Source organism: Ursus arctos, unplaced genomic scaffold, assembly GCF_023065955.2.
Source record: "Ursus arctos isolate Adak ecotype North America unplaced genomic scaffold, UrsArc2.0 scaffold_18, whole genome shotgun sequence".
Lineage (NCBI taxonomy): Eukaryota > Metazoa > Chordata > Mammalia > Carnivora > Ursidae > Ursus > Ursus arctos.
Window position 1 is genome coordinate 25265560 of NW_026622852.1, and position 16123 is coordinate 25281682.

General features: G+C 51.8%; 1 protein-coding gene and 1 non-coding gene across 2 annotated transcripts; one reads left to right on the top strand and one right to left on the bottom strand.

The window, feature by feature from the left end:
* Positions 1-1367: 1367 nt before the first annotated feature.
* Positions 1368-1474, bottom strand: LOC113260670 (U6 spliceosomal RNA). The gene has a single exon (XR_003318050.1). It is a non-coding gene; the product is annotated as a U6 spliceosomal RNA (small nuclear RNA).
* A 5910-nt stretch (positions 1475-7384) lies between these two features.
* DNAJB5 (DnaJ heat shock protein family (Hsp40) member B5) lies at positions 7385-15466 on the top strand. Its single transcript, XM_048223288.2, has 4 exons — positions 7385-7575; positions 9931-10175; positions 13299-13900; positions 14031-15466. The coding sequence occupies exons 1-4, from the start codon at positions 7394-7396 to the stop codon at positions 14262-14264; spliced, it is 1263 nt and encodes a 420-aa protein (XP_048079245.1). The 5' UTR covers positions 7385-7393; the 3' UTR covers positions 14265-15466.
* Positions 15467-16123: the final 657 nt, after the last annotated feature.

Genomic DNA, 16123 nt, shown 5'->3' on the forward strand with positions numbered 1-16123 from the left:
GTAGAGAATTTCCTCCCCATTTTCTATCCCCATGATAGAGTTGGGCAAACTAAGGTCAAGAGAAGCTTTCAGAGGACTCTGAAATCCCCCTTTCATCTCCTTTACCTGATAAGAACAGAGCCAATACCTATAGTAGGCAGGAAATCATCTCTAGAGTGTGGATCAGCAGTGTATAGTCTTACCTCTAAACCATAGGGACCCCAAATACAAATCATTGTTAGTATTGTTGAGCACTTACTATGCACTGGGCAGTTCTAAGTGCTTTACATAAAATCATCTTCAAAACAACCCTGAGGTTTGTATTACAGATGAGAAAAGTGAGGAACAGAGGCTGTTTCTCAAGGTTACACAGTCACATAGGAAGCAGGGGAACCAGGTAGTCTGGCTTCAGTGCCCATGTTCTTAACCACTTCAGTGCTTCCTGTCAAGGTACACCTCAAGGAAACAGCTGCTGTGTAGCCTAGCATATCCCCTTTCCACCCTGGGAACAGACACATAAGCGGCCAGTCTTGTAGCCATGTCACAGGATTTCTTACAACCTGCACAGCTCACCCTATTCACTCACACTGCTCCCATACCTCTCCTCCCTGGAATTTGCAAATGGAGGTCCATCAGGCTCAGTTCAGCTTGAGATCTTAAGAGTCCCTTCTGTCTCCAAGTTCAATGAAGATGAGCATTAGGACAGAAAAAGAGACATAAAAGTTGGGCCTCTGTGGACCCTAATGAAAAGCAAGGTTTCCCCACCTTCAGTATGGCAATCCTGATGAACTTTAGATCCTCTTAGTATTGTTCCTCCTCCTGCCACTTGTTCCCAGGGCTGGCTGGAGCCTCGGTTCCACACAAACTTCCACTCACTCTGCCCTGCTTTGGTTCAAGTGCACTCTTATCTTTAGAGGAAGTCATTCCTCAAAGGGGAAAGAGTAGCTGCTAAATTTGCTAAACATGAAAGTGTTCTCTCTTTCACCCCACCCAAAGGGTTGCTTGGAGTTTGACCTTGCTGAGCTTGTTTCCTCATCTGTAAAAGTCTGGGAAGCAATTCCTGTCCTGTCTCCTGGGCTGATAGTTGAGTGAAGACAGAATTAGTTTGGGAAGAGGAAAGAGCTTCATACACTATAAGGCATTAAGTGAGCAGCAAGGATTTCTGGGCCTATCTAAAAGTGTGCATGTATCATCTTCCATCCTCCCACAATCACAGGCATAGTCGGGGGTACCGCTAATGGCCTCTGTCCACAGTGCTGAAGTCACAGCAGAGACTGCAGGGGATCTTCAGTCCCTCTTTTTTTTTTTGTTTTCTTTTTTGGTAATATACTAATTTATTCATATATACATTCACTTTACATTATTACATTTTAACATTCATCAAAACCAAAAATATGGAACACTTCATGAATTTGCATGTCATCCTTGTGCCCGGGCCATGCTAATCTTCTCTGTATTGTTCCAGTTTTAGAATATGTGCTGCTAAAGCCAGCACTTCAGTTCCTCCTGTCCCACCTTTATTTATTTATTTTTAAAGATTTTATTTATTTATTTGACAGAGATAGAGACAGCCAGCGAGAGAGGGAACACAAGCAGGGGGAGTGGGAGAGGAAGAAGCAGGCTCACAGCGGAGGAGCCTGATGTGGGGCTCGATCCCACAATGCCGGGATCACGCCCTGAGCCGAAGGCAGATGCCCAACCGCTGTGCCACCCAGGCGCCCCCCTGTCCCACCTTTAAGTAAACATAAATGTGGAGCTTTCCAAGCCCAGGGATTGTTCTAAAATGCAGAAGGTATTGCAAATAAATATTTGTTTCATTTACTTCAAGTATCTTTGTTTTTAAAATAAATATACCACTCCTTCCAAAATTGTAACATTTGGGCAATTGTACATTTGTGACATTATACAAATGGGCAAGATGTGATCCAGCAGCTCAGAAAGAAGAGGTTATACTCTTCAGTTGATATGGAGGAACAACATGAGGTAGCTACCAAAAAACTGATGTAAGGTGAGGCTATGTAGAAAGAAGTTCAGAGTCAGATGAGGGAGGCAGGCCGGCTCATTTGTACACTGCACCAGCACTCCTGGAAAAAGCTAGTCAGAGCCAGGCACCATGAACTGAAATCCAGCCAGGGGAGCATGGTCTTAGGGGCTGGAATGGAACAAGGCAGAAGAGGACCATGAAGGCCTGAGAGGTATCTCAACCTAGAAAGGAGCAGACTTGAGGGATGTAGATGGCTGATGTCTGACAGATGGGACTGATGAGGTCAATGTAACCTCAAAGGAGCTAAGACCAAAGGTGTAGGAAAGGCAGATTTTTGTTCAATAGGACCAAAAGGTAACTGGATACCAGGGAAGGTAGTGAAGCTGTAGATGACAGAAATGTTGAGTTGGGGGTGGGATGCCTTACCAGGTATACAGTCCTCTTGCGATATGTGATGCCTGTAAATGGTTAAGCACCTTCTGGTGTATGCCCAGCCCTGAGCCCACCTGAGCTAGAGGCAGATTCAAGATTGTACAGACACACATGACCACAAGACATTAGAATAACTGGGTTGCGAAACTTAATTTCTTTAGTTCAGCCTCATAGACTGTTGTGCCTCCAGCTCTGGGTCCTGACCTGAGAGAAAAGAGCCAAGGTCTTAATATCCCTGACATCCCCTTTCCAGATCGGCTCTGGAAAGCCTGCCTCTAGAACCTGATGTTGCACGCCCTCTGTTGGTCATTTCTAGCACTATCCTCTCACTCCCAAGGCAAGAAATAAACCCTTTGAACACTTAGGTACCGGTACTTAGGGTCAGTGTAGCTTTAGACCAGGTGAGTACCAGGGAGTTAGATTGCTGGTCAGCGTCCAATCAGTGAACAGGATCAGAAGTGAATCTGTAGTTCAATTCAAGTAAGATTAGGGCTCATCCATGTCTAAAGGGCTTAGGCTAAAGCTGAGTTTGGGGAACTGTCTGGTCCAGGACTAAGGCCAAGGTCAGTGTCTCAGGTGAGGTTAAAGTTGGCACTCAGTGTGGAACTGAATTCTGGGTCCAAGTGTCAGCATGAAGTATGTATCCAGGTGAGATGCTAAGAGTCTGACTTCAGGAAGGAGTCAGTCTGCATCCAGAGGTCAATGAAGCATTCCTATACCGGGTAAAAGCTTCAGGTAATAAGCACCAGCCACAGGAGAACTCAAGCAAAGACATTGCTAGGGGAGAAGTATAAGGGTCGGGGGACAGAATGAAGTAGTCGCTAATTTCTAAGGGCCTTCCAACTTTAAAGATGGTAAAGGGCAGGCTAGAGCCACGGTCCCCTCAGAAAGTGTATCCCTATATTCCAGTTCCAACTTCCTGTGAAAGCCCCCCAACAACAATAGTATTGCCACATACAAGTCATAGGTATGGTTTGGGGACAGGAGAGGTCCAAGGACCAGTCCTGTCACTGCAGAGAGCTGGCAGCTGTGGATGTAGTCTTCCTTCCTCCCTCCCATTCTGTTTCTACTGGCAACAGGGCCTAGCAGCCTCCCACACCTAGATCTTAGCAACCGTGGGAGCCCCTGGCAACTGCTGCCATGGTGACAAGACAGGGAACTAAGAATGGGCTTGGGGGGGAGCACTTCCTCTGGAGCCTTCAGGATATGTGCAAGATAGGGGGCTCCCCCTCCCATACACAGTCTGGGAGGGAACATGTGCTCCTGTCTAAACACCTCCTCACTGGCACCCACCCCCGCCCCTGCCCCCGGGTTCCGGTTCCCTCAGGGTGAGAAAATGAGGGACACCTAGGGTTATGACGTCTCCATAGGAAGGGAGGGGAATGAGGGTGTTCAGAACTGACATGATCACAGATTCATGCGTTCACTGGTAGTCAACGTGTCCACATCCATGACGCTGTTCATCATGCAGACACAGACATACACAGTCATTTCATCACATATGTATACTAGCACAAACTCACATACACAACAAATAACACAGAATCAGGCATATTACCACACAAAAATATTACACAAATAGACACAGATACACTTTCCCTTACAAATCACACTACAGATACAACAGTACAAATAACTCCCAATCAGACCTGAACGTCAAACAGATGCACTCACACATCCAGATATCTGTGAACATACAGAGTAACAGTTAACTTTGCTGAGCAAGAACTACATACCAAGCTCAGAACTACATGCACAGCATGTGTTACCTTAATTAACCCCCAGAACAACCCTATGAGGTACTGCTCTTTTCTATACCCAGGATACAAAGACAGAAATGAGGCACAGATGTGGCAAGTAACTTCACGAGGTCAACAGAGCCTACGTTCTTACACCTATGCCACACTGTGCACCCTGGTTCCTAATGCACACCTGAAACCCAGGACAATAGAACACAGGGTGGAAATAGAGAACCCAGCACACAATGGAATCTATGCCACCAGCACCTGAAGGTATGGCCCTGCACCCCCGAAGGTCTAAGCCCACAATATAGCATTAGCAGGGACCAGGTAAGGGCCAATGACTAAACTCTCTGCCTCCGTGTTGGCACAGGCAAGGCTGGAGGAGGCAAAAGAGACAGAACTGGAATAGGAGGAAGTAGAGCCACCCACAGCCAGGGCCCCCATGAGTCTGGAGGTGGCGGAGTGAGATCTCCCAGATCGAAGTAGCCAGCACCTGTCCTGAGCCCCCTCATTCTACCTTGCCCATCTCCGTGTCCCACAACTGTTCCATTCCTTCATCATCCTATCTCCCCTCCCTTCTAGTCTTTGTTCCCCACTTCTCCTTCCCTTCTCAACCCTTCTCCTTACCTCCCACCCTATCTCCTCTCCCCTCTTCTTCCCATCCCCCTCACCTCATCTTCCCTCCCTCCTCTCATTTCCCTCATCCCACCTTTTCTCCATCCTCTTCTTACCCCGCTTCCTTTCCTTACTTCAGAGCTCACACCCCTTTACACCCTAGGATCACCATGGTGAATACTAGAAAGAAGGCAGATAATGGAGAATATGTAGATCTGACCTCAGGACCCCCTAGATCTCTCTCCTGCTCTGCTCTGCTGTGGCCCAGGTACTGATGTTCTCCAAGCCTCAGTGTCTGGTTCTATCCAGACTGCATGAACTCAAGGGTGTCCAAACTGTTTCTGGGAAATGGGAAAGAAAGAGAGGTGAGAGCTTCTGCCCTGGCCCTTCCTTTGTCCTCAAACCTCCCCAAGAACTCCTTCCCCCTCCTCACCCCCGGATAACCCCCTCCCCACCCCCGCTCCCTGTAGCACAGATGGGCCTGGGAGACAGTGACGTGGGCGCCAGGCACCGTGTCTGCTCAAGCGTCGGCTTCCGCTGGCTACCGCCTCCGCAGCCCTGCCTGCTCTGAACAGCGGGGACACTAGGGCTGAGATTTAATGGGGGAGAGAGGGGGATGGGACTGAGATGGGAGATTCTGGGTGTGTTAAGGAAATCATGTGGAGCTGAGATGAAGGGTTAAAGAGGGGAGTTAGGATAGGAGAGATCACACGAGTAGATAACAGATTAAGAATAGGATAAAACAGAAGACTTGGGGGGGGGGGGGAGGAGATCATACCCAGCCAAGAAGAGGGGAAAGAAAGGGTGGGCTAACATTTGGGAACTCAAGAGGAAAGTAGGATGAAAGATTACAGAGAGGACGTTAATGACAATTGTGGGGGCTGCTGAGGAGGGGCTGCTCACAAGGGAGCTAGGATGAGGGGATTATACAGAGGATGAAAAGGGGACTCACTAAGGGAATGAGGAGACGCTAAACCTGGGGAGAACTACCAGGTTACAAAGGAGAAAGCGGAAGGGTGCTTAAATTCTGCATGTCTATCAGGGTCTGTTTTGTTAGGTCACCTCAGGTCAATTCCGGGTCAAGATAAGGTAAAGCTGAATTAGGTCTGGTCCAGGTCAGTTCACAGCTCCGATGTAAGACAGGTAAGAAGGGGTGACCTTTTGACCCTGGTCGAGGAACTACACCTCGCACAGCACACTACTCTCTCCCCGACCCTCCTAAATGAAAAAAGGAAAGAATGCCCGGAGTCACCGCCAACTGGCAGGCAGTTTTCCTTTAAGGCTGCCTTTGACGTTACACAGGTTCCAGAAGATTCTCCCGGGATTCGAGCGGTGGCCAGTACGTCCCACCTTCTCAAACCCGAGATTGGACTAATATAGTTGCCCCCAGTCTCGGGTCTGAGCCCCACAGACCAACCAATAAAATCAAAGGGCGCGTAGAGTTGCCGCCCTCTGTCCCTTTCACCAATGACACGACGAGCTAGCGAAGAGGTGTGGTTGACTGATCCCAGAGTGCACCAATCAGACCGACACCAATCACTGCCCGGAATGTGTGCGCGTGTGGCCGGGTGACAGGGGCGGAGAATGGGCGGCTATCACCAAGGCACTCGTTGAAGGCTGTCCAATTACAGCGGAGGCTGAGCTGAGTGACGGGCAGGCCGCGCAATGGGCGGCGCGGAGGCGGAGCCGTGGGGGCGGGTTCCCCGGCCCGCTGTCTGCGGCCGGCGGGCAGGCGACTCCTGTCCCGAGTGGAGGCGGCGGAGCTGGAGCCAGGGGAGGGGGCAGCGGCTGTCTACGGACCGCGGTGGCGCCCGCAGCTCCTCACTGGTGAGGGCACCCAGCCAGGACTCAGGGGTCCCGGGAGCGGGGGCGTCGCGGAGCCAGGGGTCCTGGTGTAGGGGGTGGGGGGAGATTGGGGGGGTGGCGCTGGGACACTGAAGGCCCATCGTTTCTTCTGCCGTGGTGGTGCGGGGACTGGGGTCTGGAAGGTGCTCGATGTCTGCGACCCTCTAACCGGGGGCAGCCAGAGTCTGAGCTGGGGGGAGGGTCGGGCCGGGTCGGATTAGGTTCCGTGGGCGGAGGCGTTTCTGAGCCAGCCCCGCCTGTCAGCGCCGGTGACATCACCGACCACCCTCCCCCGCCCGAGCCCCCTCCCCTCCCTTCCCCTCCGCTCCTCGCCGCGCCTTTTGTCCCGGGCGAGCTCTGCTCTGCCCCGCCCCTCCCCGCCCATCTGCGAGGGAGGAGACTCCGGGTCAGTGACTTCATTGAGTAGGTTCTTGGGGATCGGGGTCGGATCCTCCCCGGAGAGAGAGGCGAGAGGAACTCACTGCCTCTCAGGCCCTCACAATCACACCTACCACAGGTACACAGGCTGCCACTCGCAAGCACACGCTGGCCACTGCCGGCCTTACAGTCCCACTGCCACACAGCCATTCATACAGACATTGCTGCACCTGAGAGCAGGTGGCCGCTGGACCCTATTCCTTCACTCTCCACACCTGGGGATCAGGTCTAGCTGCTGCTGCACCGGACGGGACTTGCTGGGCAAGTGCCTCTGAGAACCTGAGGAGGTGGCTTCCAGAGCTGCAGCTTTCCAAGCAGGCTCCAGTGGAGCGATCAGAGGTGAGGGGCTGGGCTGGGCATGTTTAAGCGCACAGTGCTCTCCTGCCCATCCCCAGCAGCACCCCCACTACAGGCCCGAGGAGCTTTCCGGAGCTTCCCACACTTCTGGGGAGAAGACTTCTTAGCCAGCTTGATGTTTAAAATTCAGCTGGAGCCCTTAAAACTTCGAGCGTGGACGCTGAATGGGTTTGTAAAGTTCCGGTAAGTCCCTCTGGAGAAGGGCACTCATATCCCCACCACATCAAATTCTCCACATCACATCCCCCTTCATCGCCTATCATATCATCCTCATTTCATCCCCATTACATGTAAGAACCCTCCTTCTACCTCACCCTTACGTTTGAATGAACTGCACCCCTTGTCCTTCATCTCCTATACCAAACCGTTCAGGCATCCATCCATTTTCCACAAACATCTCCAGTATTTCAACTCTCTACATCTCTCTCTTTCAACCCACTGGTAACCCATTTTCCACCTCAGCCATTTCCATTTGTCATCCCTTGTCCCCCTCCACCAGTACTTCATTTTCTGTATCAACCATCCCCCTCCCTACACAGGCCTTCTTGCTATTTCTCATTTTTCATTCCTGCCTCTACGTGAACATCCTCTTCATTCTTCTCCATCCAAGGCAGTGCCATGCCATGGGGCTCCTTTGTCATTCCAACACGTGGCTTGTGGGTATGGGGAGGGAGGGAGAGAGGGAGGAAAGGAGGAGGAAAAAGGCAATTCCTGAAAGAGCTTGCCCTGTGTCTGTGGAGACAAGAGAATTGTAGGTCTAGAACGGTTATCAGGTGAGTGCCAGGAAGGAAGCTGGCCTGATGAGGAGGTAATACAGGGACAGCAAGAGGAGGCTGGGAGCATTGGCAAGCTCTTCCACTTGCCCTCTGCCTAGAAGCTGCTGTGGTTCTCTGGGGGCACCCTCTTGGTGGACTAGGGTTCCTTCCCAGTCCTGGGGTGACGGGGAGAAGGTGTGGGCTGAGGCAGAGATGGCAGACCACCCCCAGTTCCCTCTCAGACGGCTTTTACCGTTGCTTCCGAAAATGGCTGCCCACCCCCAGATGCTCTTCTCTCACTCTTCCAACCCCAGCTTCCCCCACCAGGCGTGACATACTGGTAGGGGGAGAAGGGGGAGTACCCGCCTTTATGGAGCCTTCTCTTCGTCAGAGCGAGGTGACTCCCAGAACCATGAGTCAACTCAGCCACCTGCAACAGGCACTGTGGGGGCAGGAACTAGGGCCATTGTCCCTGCCTTCCTGGGGCCTTAAGGCCCCCCCTTACCCATTACAGCCCTCGCTCCTGCCAGGAAACCCTCTATACCTCACTGGAGCAGTCAGAGGCAGAAAAATAGGCCTCAGCTGTGGCTGCCAGTCCAGGACATTGCTAGAAAGACTCTGGTTTTCTGGGCTTTGGTAGGGGTTGGCCAAGCCTCTGAAGGGCTAGAGAATGGCTTCTGGCCATCTCCCCAAATAGCCCAACTACAGGAAAGTCCCCTTCCCTTCCTATCCACCACGTAGGCAGGGGTGAAGGGAGATTAGAGCGGAAGAATGAGAGCCCTGTGTTTCTCCCTCACAAAACAAATGTCCCTGCATCCAGCTTAGAAGGAACTATCAGAAGAGTGTGGACCTGGCCCTGGGCCAGATCCTGAACCACTGGGCAGGTGAGAAGGAGGGACTGGTAGGGAAGGTATTAAGGAAATGGTGATTAGTGCCTAATTGTTCTAACAACTACGGTTAAGAAAGGCCCTATGCCCAGGATGCTTTTGTTCACAAACACTAGTGCTTAGGTGGCACAGACATGTCTTCATACACATTTTGTGTGCAGGCACTGGGAAATGAGTAAAGGGAACTGTTGCCCTGGTTGGAGGAAGGACAGTGTCATCCCCGGCTAATAAGGGAGTTAGAAGCAGCAGTTTCAAAAGGCTGTGAGTCATTCTTTGATCTGAGTCACACGTGAGGCTTAGCATCGTCTGGGGAGCAGGGACAAGGAGGCCTGGGGTCTTCACTAGTGGAAAGGACTCCAGGCACCTACACCCTGACTCAGCCTGGCTGGCCAGGACAGCTGGCTAAAGACCCAGGCCTGTCCCCAGTCCTGGGCCACTGCCCCAACTGCCCTTAGCCCGGGCACCATGCCTGAGGCATGGCGTAAAAGACCACGACACTCAGGTGACCTCACCCAGTACACTGATCTTTGCCAGCTTCTGTGTGTGGGCCTGTCAGTCCATGGTGCCACCTCAGGCGGCAGGGCCTCTCAGGGGTCCTCAGTCTGGCCCAAGGACGTGGGCCTTAGCCTAGCCCCTAGTAGGCCACAGCCCCCAGCTTCCTGCCGGGAAAATCCAGGAGCTGACGAAAGAATGACAGAATCCTAGAATGTCAGAGCTGGACGAGATCATCTAGTCCAAACCTTTCATTTCACTGATGGGAAGACAGAGGCCTACAGAACAGGCATGACCTGCTGAAAGTCACACAGTGAGTCACTTAGGGATTGCAGGATCATCAGGAGCAGGGCTGGGTCAGGAGAGAAGAGGGGCTTCAAGGACTGGCCCTGGGTTTCTTTCAGAAACAAGGAGACAAGTGCTGGTCCAGTGGCTGTGATGGGAAAGGATTATTACAAGATTCTTGGGATCCCATCGGGAGCCAACGAGGATGAGATCAAGAAAGCCTATCGGAAGATGGCCTTGAAGTACCACCCAGACAAGAACAAAGAACCCAATGCTGAGGAGAAGTTTAAGGAGATTGCAGAGGCCTATGATGTGCTGAGTGACCCTAAGAAACGGGGCCTATACGACCAGTATGGGGAGGAAGGTAAGAGGGCAGTGCTCCAGCCTGCTACTGGACCCCTGTCCTTGTCTGGGGTGCTGGGTGACCCAGTTTTCATAGCAGGCAACTGGAAGCTGAGGAGGGTGTGAGGGAGGCAAATGTCCTCAGCACTGACACCCAGAGGAGAGAAGAGACCACCCACTACCCAGCCTTGGCTTACCATAGTTCTCCCCGCTTCTCTCTGCCCCTCTCTCTCCTCAAATTCAGGCCTTAGAGACATCTGAAGTCAGAACCAGAGGCCTTCCCCCTCCCCCTTTTCCCTCCCAGCCTTATTAGTCCAGCCTGAAGTCCCTGCTGCTTCATTGGCTGATAAGGAAGGTTAGGGAAAAGGAGTGTGTGTGGCCTGGCGGTCTGAGGACAGAGCATTTACATTCATCAGCATAAAAGTTTGGCCCTTAAGCAGCCTGGGAATTAACCACTGGAGCTCTGATATAGAGAGATGATTTTCCCTTCCTTGCCCACTTCAAGCCAGCAGAATGGAGGGGGAGCTTTGCCTCCCTGAGGAAGTGGCAGGGATCCAAGGATGGAAGGGGAACTGCTGCTGGCATCTTGCCCCCCCCTCCCTGAAGTAGCTGGTGGCCGTGCACAGGGTGGCAGGAAAGGCCCAAATAAAGCCTCTGAGAGGGCGGCCCCTCCCAGTACATCCCACAGGCATGATGTAGCTGCTAATTCTGGGCCTGCCCCTCAGGGCCGCCTGCCACCCGCCAGCCACAGGCACCTGTCAGGCTATATTAAGAGACGTTGCCACAGCCGAGGACTCTGCTTCCTAGGAGGAACTGTCCTTCCTGCCCAACAGCATCTGCCTTCCACATTCTCCTCCTCACTCTCCGCACTCCAGCCTCAAAACTAGATGGGCTAATGATATGTACTGTACCTGCTACAGAGTAGATAGTAGACAAGTGCTCAAAAGAATGTTCTTGTCCTCTCCTCCTTGCTTGGTGTCCCATGCTAGCCTCTGTGCACCCCAGTCCTCCCAACCCCCTCTTCTCATTCTCCGTGCCACCAGTTCCTTCGGTTTTTCCCTGCTCGCCTACTAGACTTGCCAGCTCCCAGATTCACAGACATCTGCTGGAATCCCCGGTGTTCTCTCAGCTAAGACATTTTTCTCTCTGGGGTAGAGGGGTGGGAGCAGCAGGGGTGGGAAGAGGGAAGCAGTGCACAGACCATGCCACCGTGTGACCTGTCTAGGAATTGCACTCTTTTCTCCACTTGGCCTCACTTTATTAGCTGGAGAGCTACCCAGAAACTTCACCCCTCCTGCATGACCAAGCCTAAGTTGAAGGGCAAAGCTCAGCCCCAAGGCACAGGCATGGGTTCTAATGTCGATCTACATCCCAGGAAGTCTCCAAAGAATGCAACACAACCTTAAGGAGGAACCCAGGGCCTGGGGAAGGAGAAGGAGCCTTGAAAATGTGGGTTATGTTTCTATCTGCCCTGCCTCCTCCCCAACAGCCAGCCAGCAGAACTGTGTACAGAGACTCCCTGCGCAACCCTGGCTGGGGACAAATTGTTCCCAGCTTGAAAAAGGGGGTGGCAGTGGTACAACAGGGATCCCCACAGAGAAGTTTACCCCCCTGTTGTTACCAGTCCAACCTCCCTCTCACTGAGCTCTGCCAAACTTCTTGAACTCACCTGATAATCAGACCCTCAATAAAAGGAAAGAACATCCCTCCCCAAGGGAGGGATGAAGAGGCAGTTGCCACAAGTCTCTGAACTGCCTGCCACTTGGCCTCTCTAATGAAACCTAAATCTGTCCTTGTGGTCCCAGGAAATAAGAGGCTAATTTAATTTAGGCTTAGACTTCCACAGCCAATTGAAATTCAAGATAAAAAGCCTCAAAGAAAAGAGTCCCTTCCCCTAGCCTGGGCCCCACCCCTGAGTCTACACATTCTAGATCATTTCTGTGTTAACCTCCTCCCTCACTCCTCCCCGCACCCCCACCCCATCACCACCACTACCATCCCCCCATGAAGGCTGCCTCCAGCAATCTGAGATCCTTAGATAGGACCTGACTGGCGAGAGAGCAGCTAAGGCCACTACCCACAATGTGCCAGCGCATTCATGCATTTTGGTTGCTCTGGGGTGTGGGGCTTGGTGTAGAAGTCCAAGAAGCTCTATTCCCATTGTATTCTATATCTGTCCAGTGTGTGAAAGACACCCTGGAGTTGTATAATACCATGAGCTCTGAGTGTAGAAACAAAGCATTTGAAAACTTTCTAGAGAAATAGCTCCTCGGGGCACCTGGGTGGCTCAGTCAGTTAAGCATCTGACTTTGGCTCCAGCCATGATCTCAGGGGTCCTGGGATCAAGCCCCCTCATCCAGCCCCTGTGTGTCCAGCCCCTGTGTCCAGTCCCCCCACCCCACCATAGGACTCCCTGCTCAACAGGGAATCTGCTTGTCCCTCTCCCTCTGCCCCTCCCCCCGCCACGGGTACTTGCTCTCTCTCTCTCTCTCTCTCTCTCTCATATAAATAAATAAAATCTTAAAAAAGAAAAGAAAAGAAATAACTCCTCATCTCCAGGCTAATGAGCTTTCCTGCTTTTTTGGGCCCTCCTGATTTCCCATTTGGGTAGGAGTCAGGAAAAAAGGGAATTACACTAGAAGCAGAATGAGAGTGGGCTTCCTCCTAGACTGTATCCCCACCTTATTTGGGACAGTTCACTTACTAGCTTTCTGTATAGTTAAATCCTGTCCAATTGCCTCTTGCTCTGTGTGTCTTTGGAGATAAAGATTTGGGAGTCAGGTATGACTGTAGTGATCCCAGGCCAGCCACTCAAGGCTTTGTGAGACATCTTTGGGTCATGGGGACATGGAAGAGACTACAGGACTGGAAGTCCTATCCTCCAAGTCTACTAGCCTTGGCTTTTCTATCTCCTGGGTAACTCAACCTCTTTGAACCTCATGATGTGCTTTATTATTAAACATATAATTAAGAATAGAAATTAATCTTGTCAGAGACTTTTCTTACTCTATTATGCCAGCCCTCTCTATGAGAGTTAAAGGTGACTTCTTTCTCTAGGCCCATGAACTAGGAGCTAGAGGGCAGGGGCGGAGGTTGGGGTGGGGTCAGGACCAGCCACACTATCCCTAACTTCTCCTCCCTCCAGGCCTGAAGACCGGCGGTGGTTCGTCGGGTGGCTCCAGTGGCTCCTTTCACTACACCTTTCATGGGGATCCCCATGCCACCTTTGCCTCCTTCTTTGGTGGCTCCAACCCCTTCGATATCTTCTTTGCCAGCAGCCGGTCCACTAGACCCTTCAGTGGCTTTGACCCAGATGACATGGATGTGGATGAAGATGAGGATCCATTTGGCGCCTTTGGCCGCTTTGGCTTCAATGGGCTGAGTAGGGGTCCAAGGCGAGCCCCAGAACCACTGTACCCTCGGCGCAAGGTGCAGGACCCACCTGTGGTGCATGAGCTGCGGGTGTCCCTGGAGGAGATCTACCACGGCTCCACCAAGCGCATGAAGATCACACGGCGGCGTCTCAACCCTGATGGGCGAACTGTGCGCACCGAGGACAAGATCCTGCACATTGTCATCAAGCGCGGCTGGAAGGAAGGCACCAAGATCACCTTTCCCAAAGAGGGTGATGCCACACCTGACAACATCCCTGCTGATATCGTCTTTGTGCTCAAAGACAAGCCCCATGCACACTTCCGTCGAGACGGCACCAACGTGCTCTACAGTGCGCTGATTAGCCTTAAGGAGGTAGGGCCTGGATCAGGTGGTGTGTTTGTTGGGGAGGGGAGGAAAAATGGGAACATTTTTACCTCACTTCAATCTTTTCCTCCTTCCCACTCTACCCCACCTTTTCCTCACTCTGCTTCCTCTTCCCCAGGCGCTGTGTGGCTGTACTGTGAACATTCCCACTATCGATGGCCGGGTGATCCCATTACCCTGCAATGATGTCATCAAGCCAGGCACCGTGAAGAGACTCCGTGGGGAGGGCCTTCCCTTCCCCAAAGTGCCCACCCAGCGAGGAGACCTCATTGTCGAGTTCAAAGTTCGCTTCCCAGACAGATTAACACCACAGACACGACAGATCCTTAAGCAGCACCTACCCTGTTCCTAGGCTCTGCCCCAGGCAGCCCAGAGTCTACCACAGCAATACCCCCTACACTCACCCCACCCAATGTGCACCCAGCTTGATGTCCACTGGACACTAGCAACTTTTTCTAAAACGCAAAAAAAAAAAAAAAAAAAAAAAAAAAGCCACTGGATTTCAGGAAAATGTTCCTGTCCCTGACCCCTTTCAGAGCTGGGCTGCCTTGGGGAAGTGGGTGGGAGGTGGGGAGAGCTAGCCCAGGTCAGGGGTCAATTTTCATGTCACTAGCTTTGAATCCAGTTCCCACACCAGTGGCTGGAGAGTGACCTGAGTGCTACTTGAAGATACAGAGATTCCCTGTCTATGCCTGTAAATAGCATGTCCTCTTTCCCCTCTCAGCTTTGCTAATACCTCTCCTCTCCCTGCGCTTCAGCTTCCTCCTACTGGGGGTCGAGGAAGATAGAAAGGACACTGTTTCCCTGCCCCCGCCCCATCCATAGGTCCACAGTGTCTAAGGTTAATGCACACATATTCACGCACACAAAGCACTCACCTAGAGCTATCTGTGCCTCTCCGGAGTTGAGATGGGACGGGAAGGTCCGTAAGCCATGAACTGGGCCATTGAGCACGAGACACTTTTCATTTGGGGCAGGAAGGTGAACAGGGCCCTTGGCAGCCCCCCTGAGAGCTCCCCTGCCCAGATCCCGCAGAGCTGAAAGTTCTGTCCTCCCTGCTACACTCAGGAGTGTGCAAGGGTGGAGGGAGGGGAAGAGGGCCTACTGTATTAAGGCTAAGAGGTAGGGGGCAGGGTCCACCTCCCAGCCTTCATCAGGAAGGGAAAGGGCTTGGGGGTCAGGTGGCAGCTATTCCCCACCAAGAGATTCAGGGTCACAGGTTTCTCCCCACACCTCTGAACTCAGGGCCTAGCCACCCCCAAATTTCCAAATCCCATTTTTGTGATATGTGAAGCTACTTATTTCTTACCCTTCATGGAGGCTGCGTGGGAGAATTTCCAGCCCTTTAATGCCTGTGTGACCCCACCCCACTCCCACAGTTGTATAAAGGTCAAATAGTGAAGGAGCTAGGGGAAGACGGCTTCAGCCAGGTCCTGGGGTGGGGTCTTAAGGTTTTCTCACTTTGACAAGCCCCTGAATGTTTTTATAGTAGTTTTTTTGTATTTTTTTGTAATGACAGTATTATGGAAAAAAAATAAAGTATTTTAAAAATAAGGCATCTGAGCAGGAGCAATGAACCTGGGATGGGGGCAGAAGTGAAATACCACTCAAGGGCCTTCGTCATCTCTGAGAAATCCAGGCAGTCCTTCAATATAAGGTGACGCGGGCTTCTTCCTTCCTCCAAGCCTAGGCTCCGGGCATTTCTAAAACATATACCCCAAACACAGCGGAGACAGAAGATACCACTCAGCTATTAGAAGACACAAATCTATTTAGAAAGAATAAATATCCTTGGTTATGAGACACAAAGACTATCCTCTTTGAAGGATGTGCTAGCATGAGAACTTGTAGATTTTCTCTACATGGACTGGAATTTTCCTTTGAGAAAAGGAAATGTCCCTCCTAGGAGGGGATGAAGGAAGACTTTCTGGCTAACTAAAAGAGACACATCCCCAAAGACAAAGCCACAAAGGGGCAGTGGAAAGAACGGCTAGAGGTACCTGGCTGGCATCTTTGGCCCGTGCTGGCAGGGCCTGGCTGGGGATGCAGGCTCCCTGGAAAGCATGAACACTGTTGCTGATCCTTAAATCTTACCATTTTCTGGGCATGTCTGTCCTTGTCTCTGAACTACTTATCCTGCTGAGACAACTCTGATCCTCAGGACCTGCATGCTGCCTGCATGATGCACTTGTCACTTTCCTTGGATCTGGG

What these genes read in the sequence shown, in the direction of transcription:
- DNAJB5 (XM_048223288.2), top strand. Translation starts at nt 7,394, where the DNA reads ATGTTTAAGCGCACAGTGCTCTCCTGCCCATCCCCAGCAGCACCCCCA. An exon ending in AATGGGTTTGTAAAGTTCCG is followed by an intron (nt 7,576 to 9,930) that starts GTAAGTCCCTCT and finishes GGTTTCTTTCAG; the next exon opens with AAACAAGGAGACAAGTGCTG. An exon ending in CGACCAGTATGGGGAGGAAG is followed by an intron (nt 10,176 to 13,298) that starts GTAAGAGGGCAG and finishes TCCTCCCTCCAG; the next exon opens with GCCTGAAGACCGGCGGTGGT.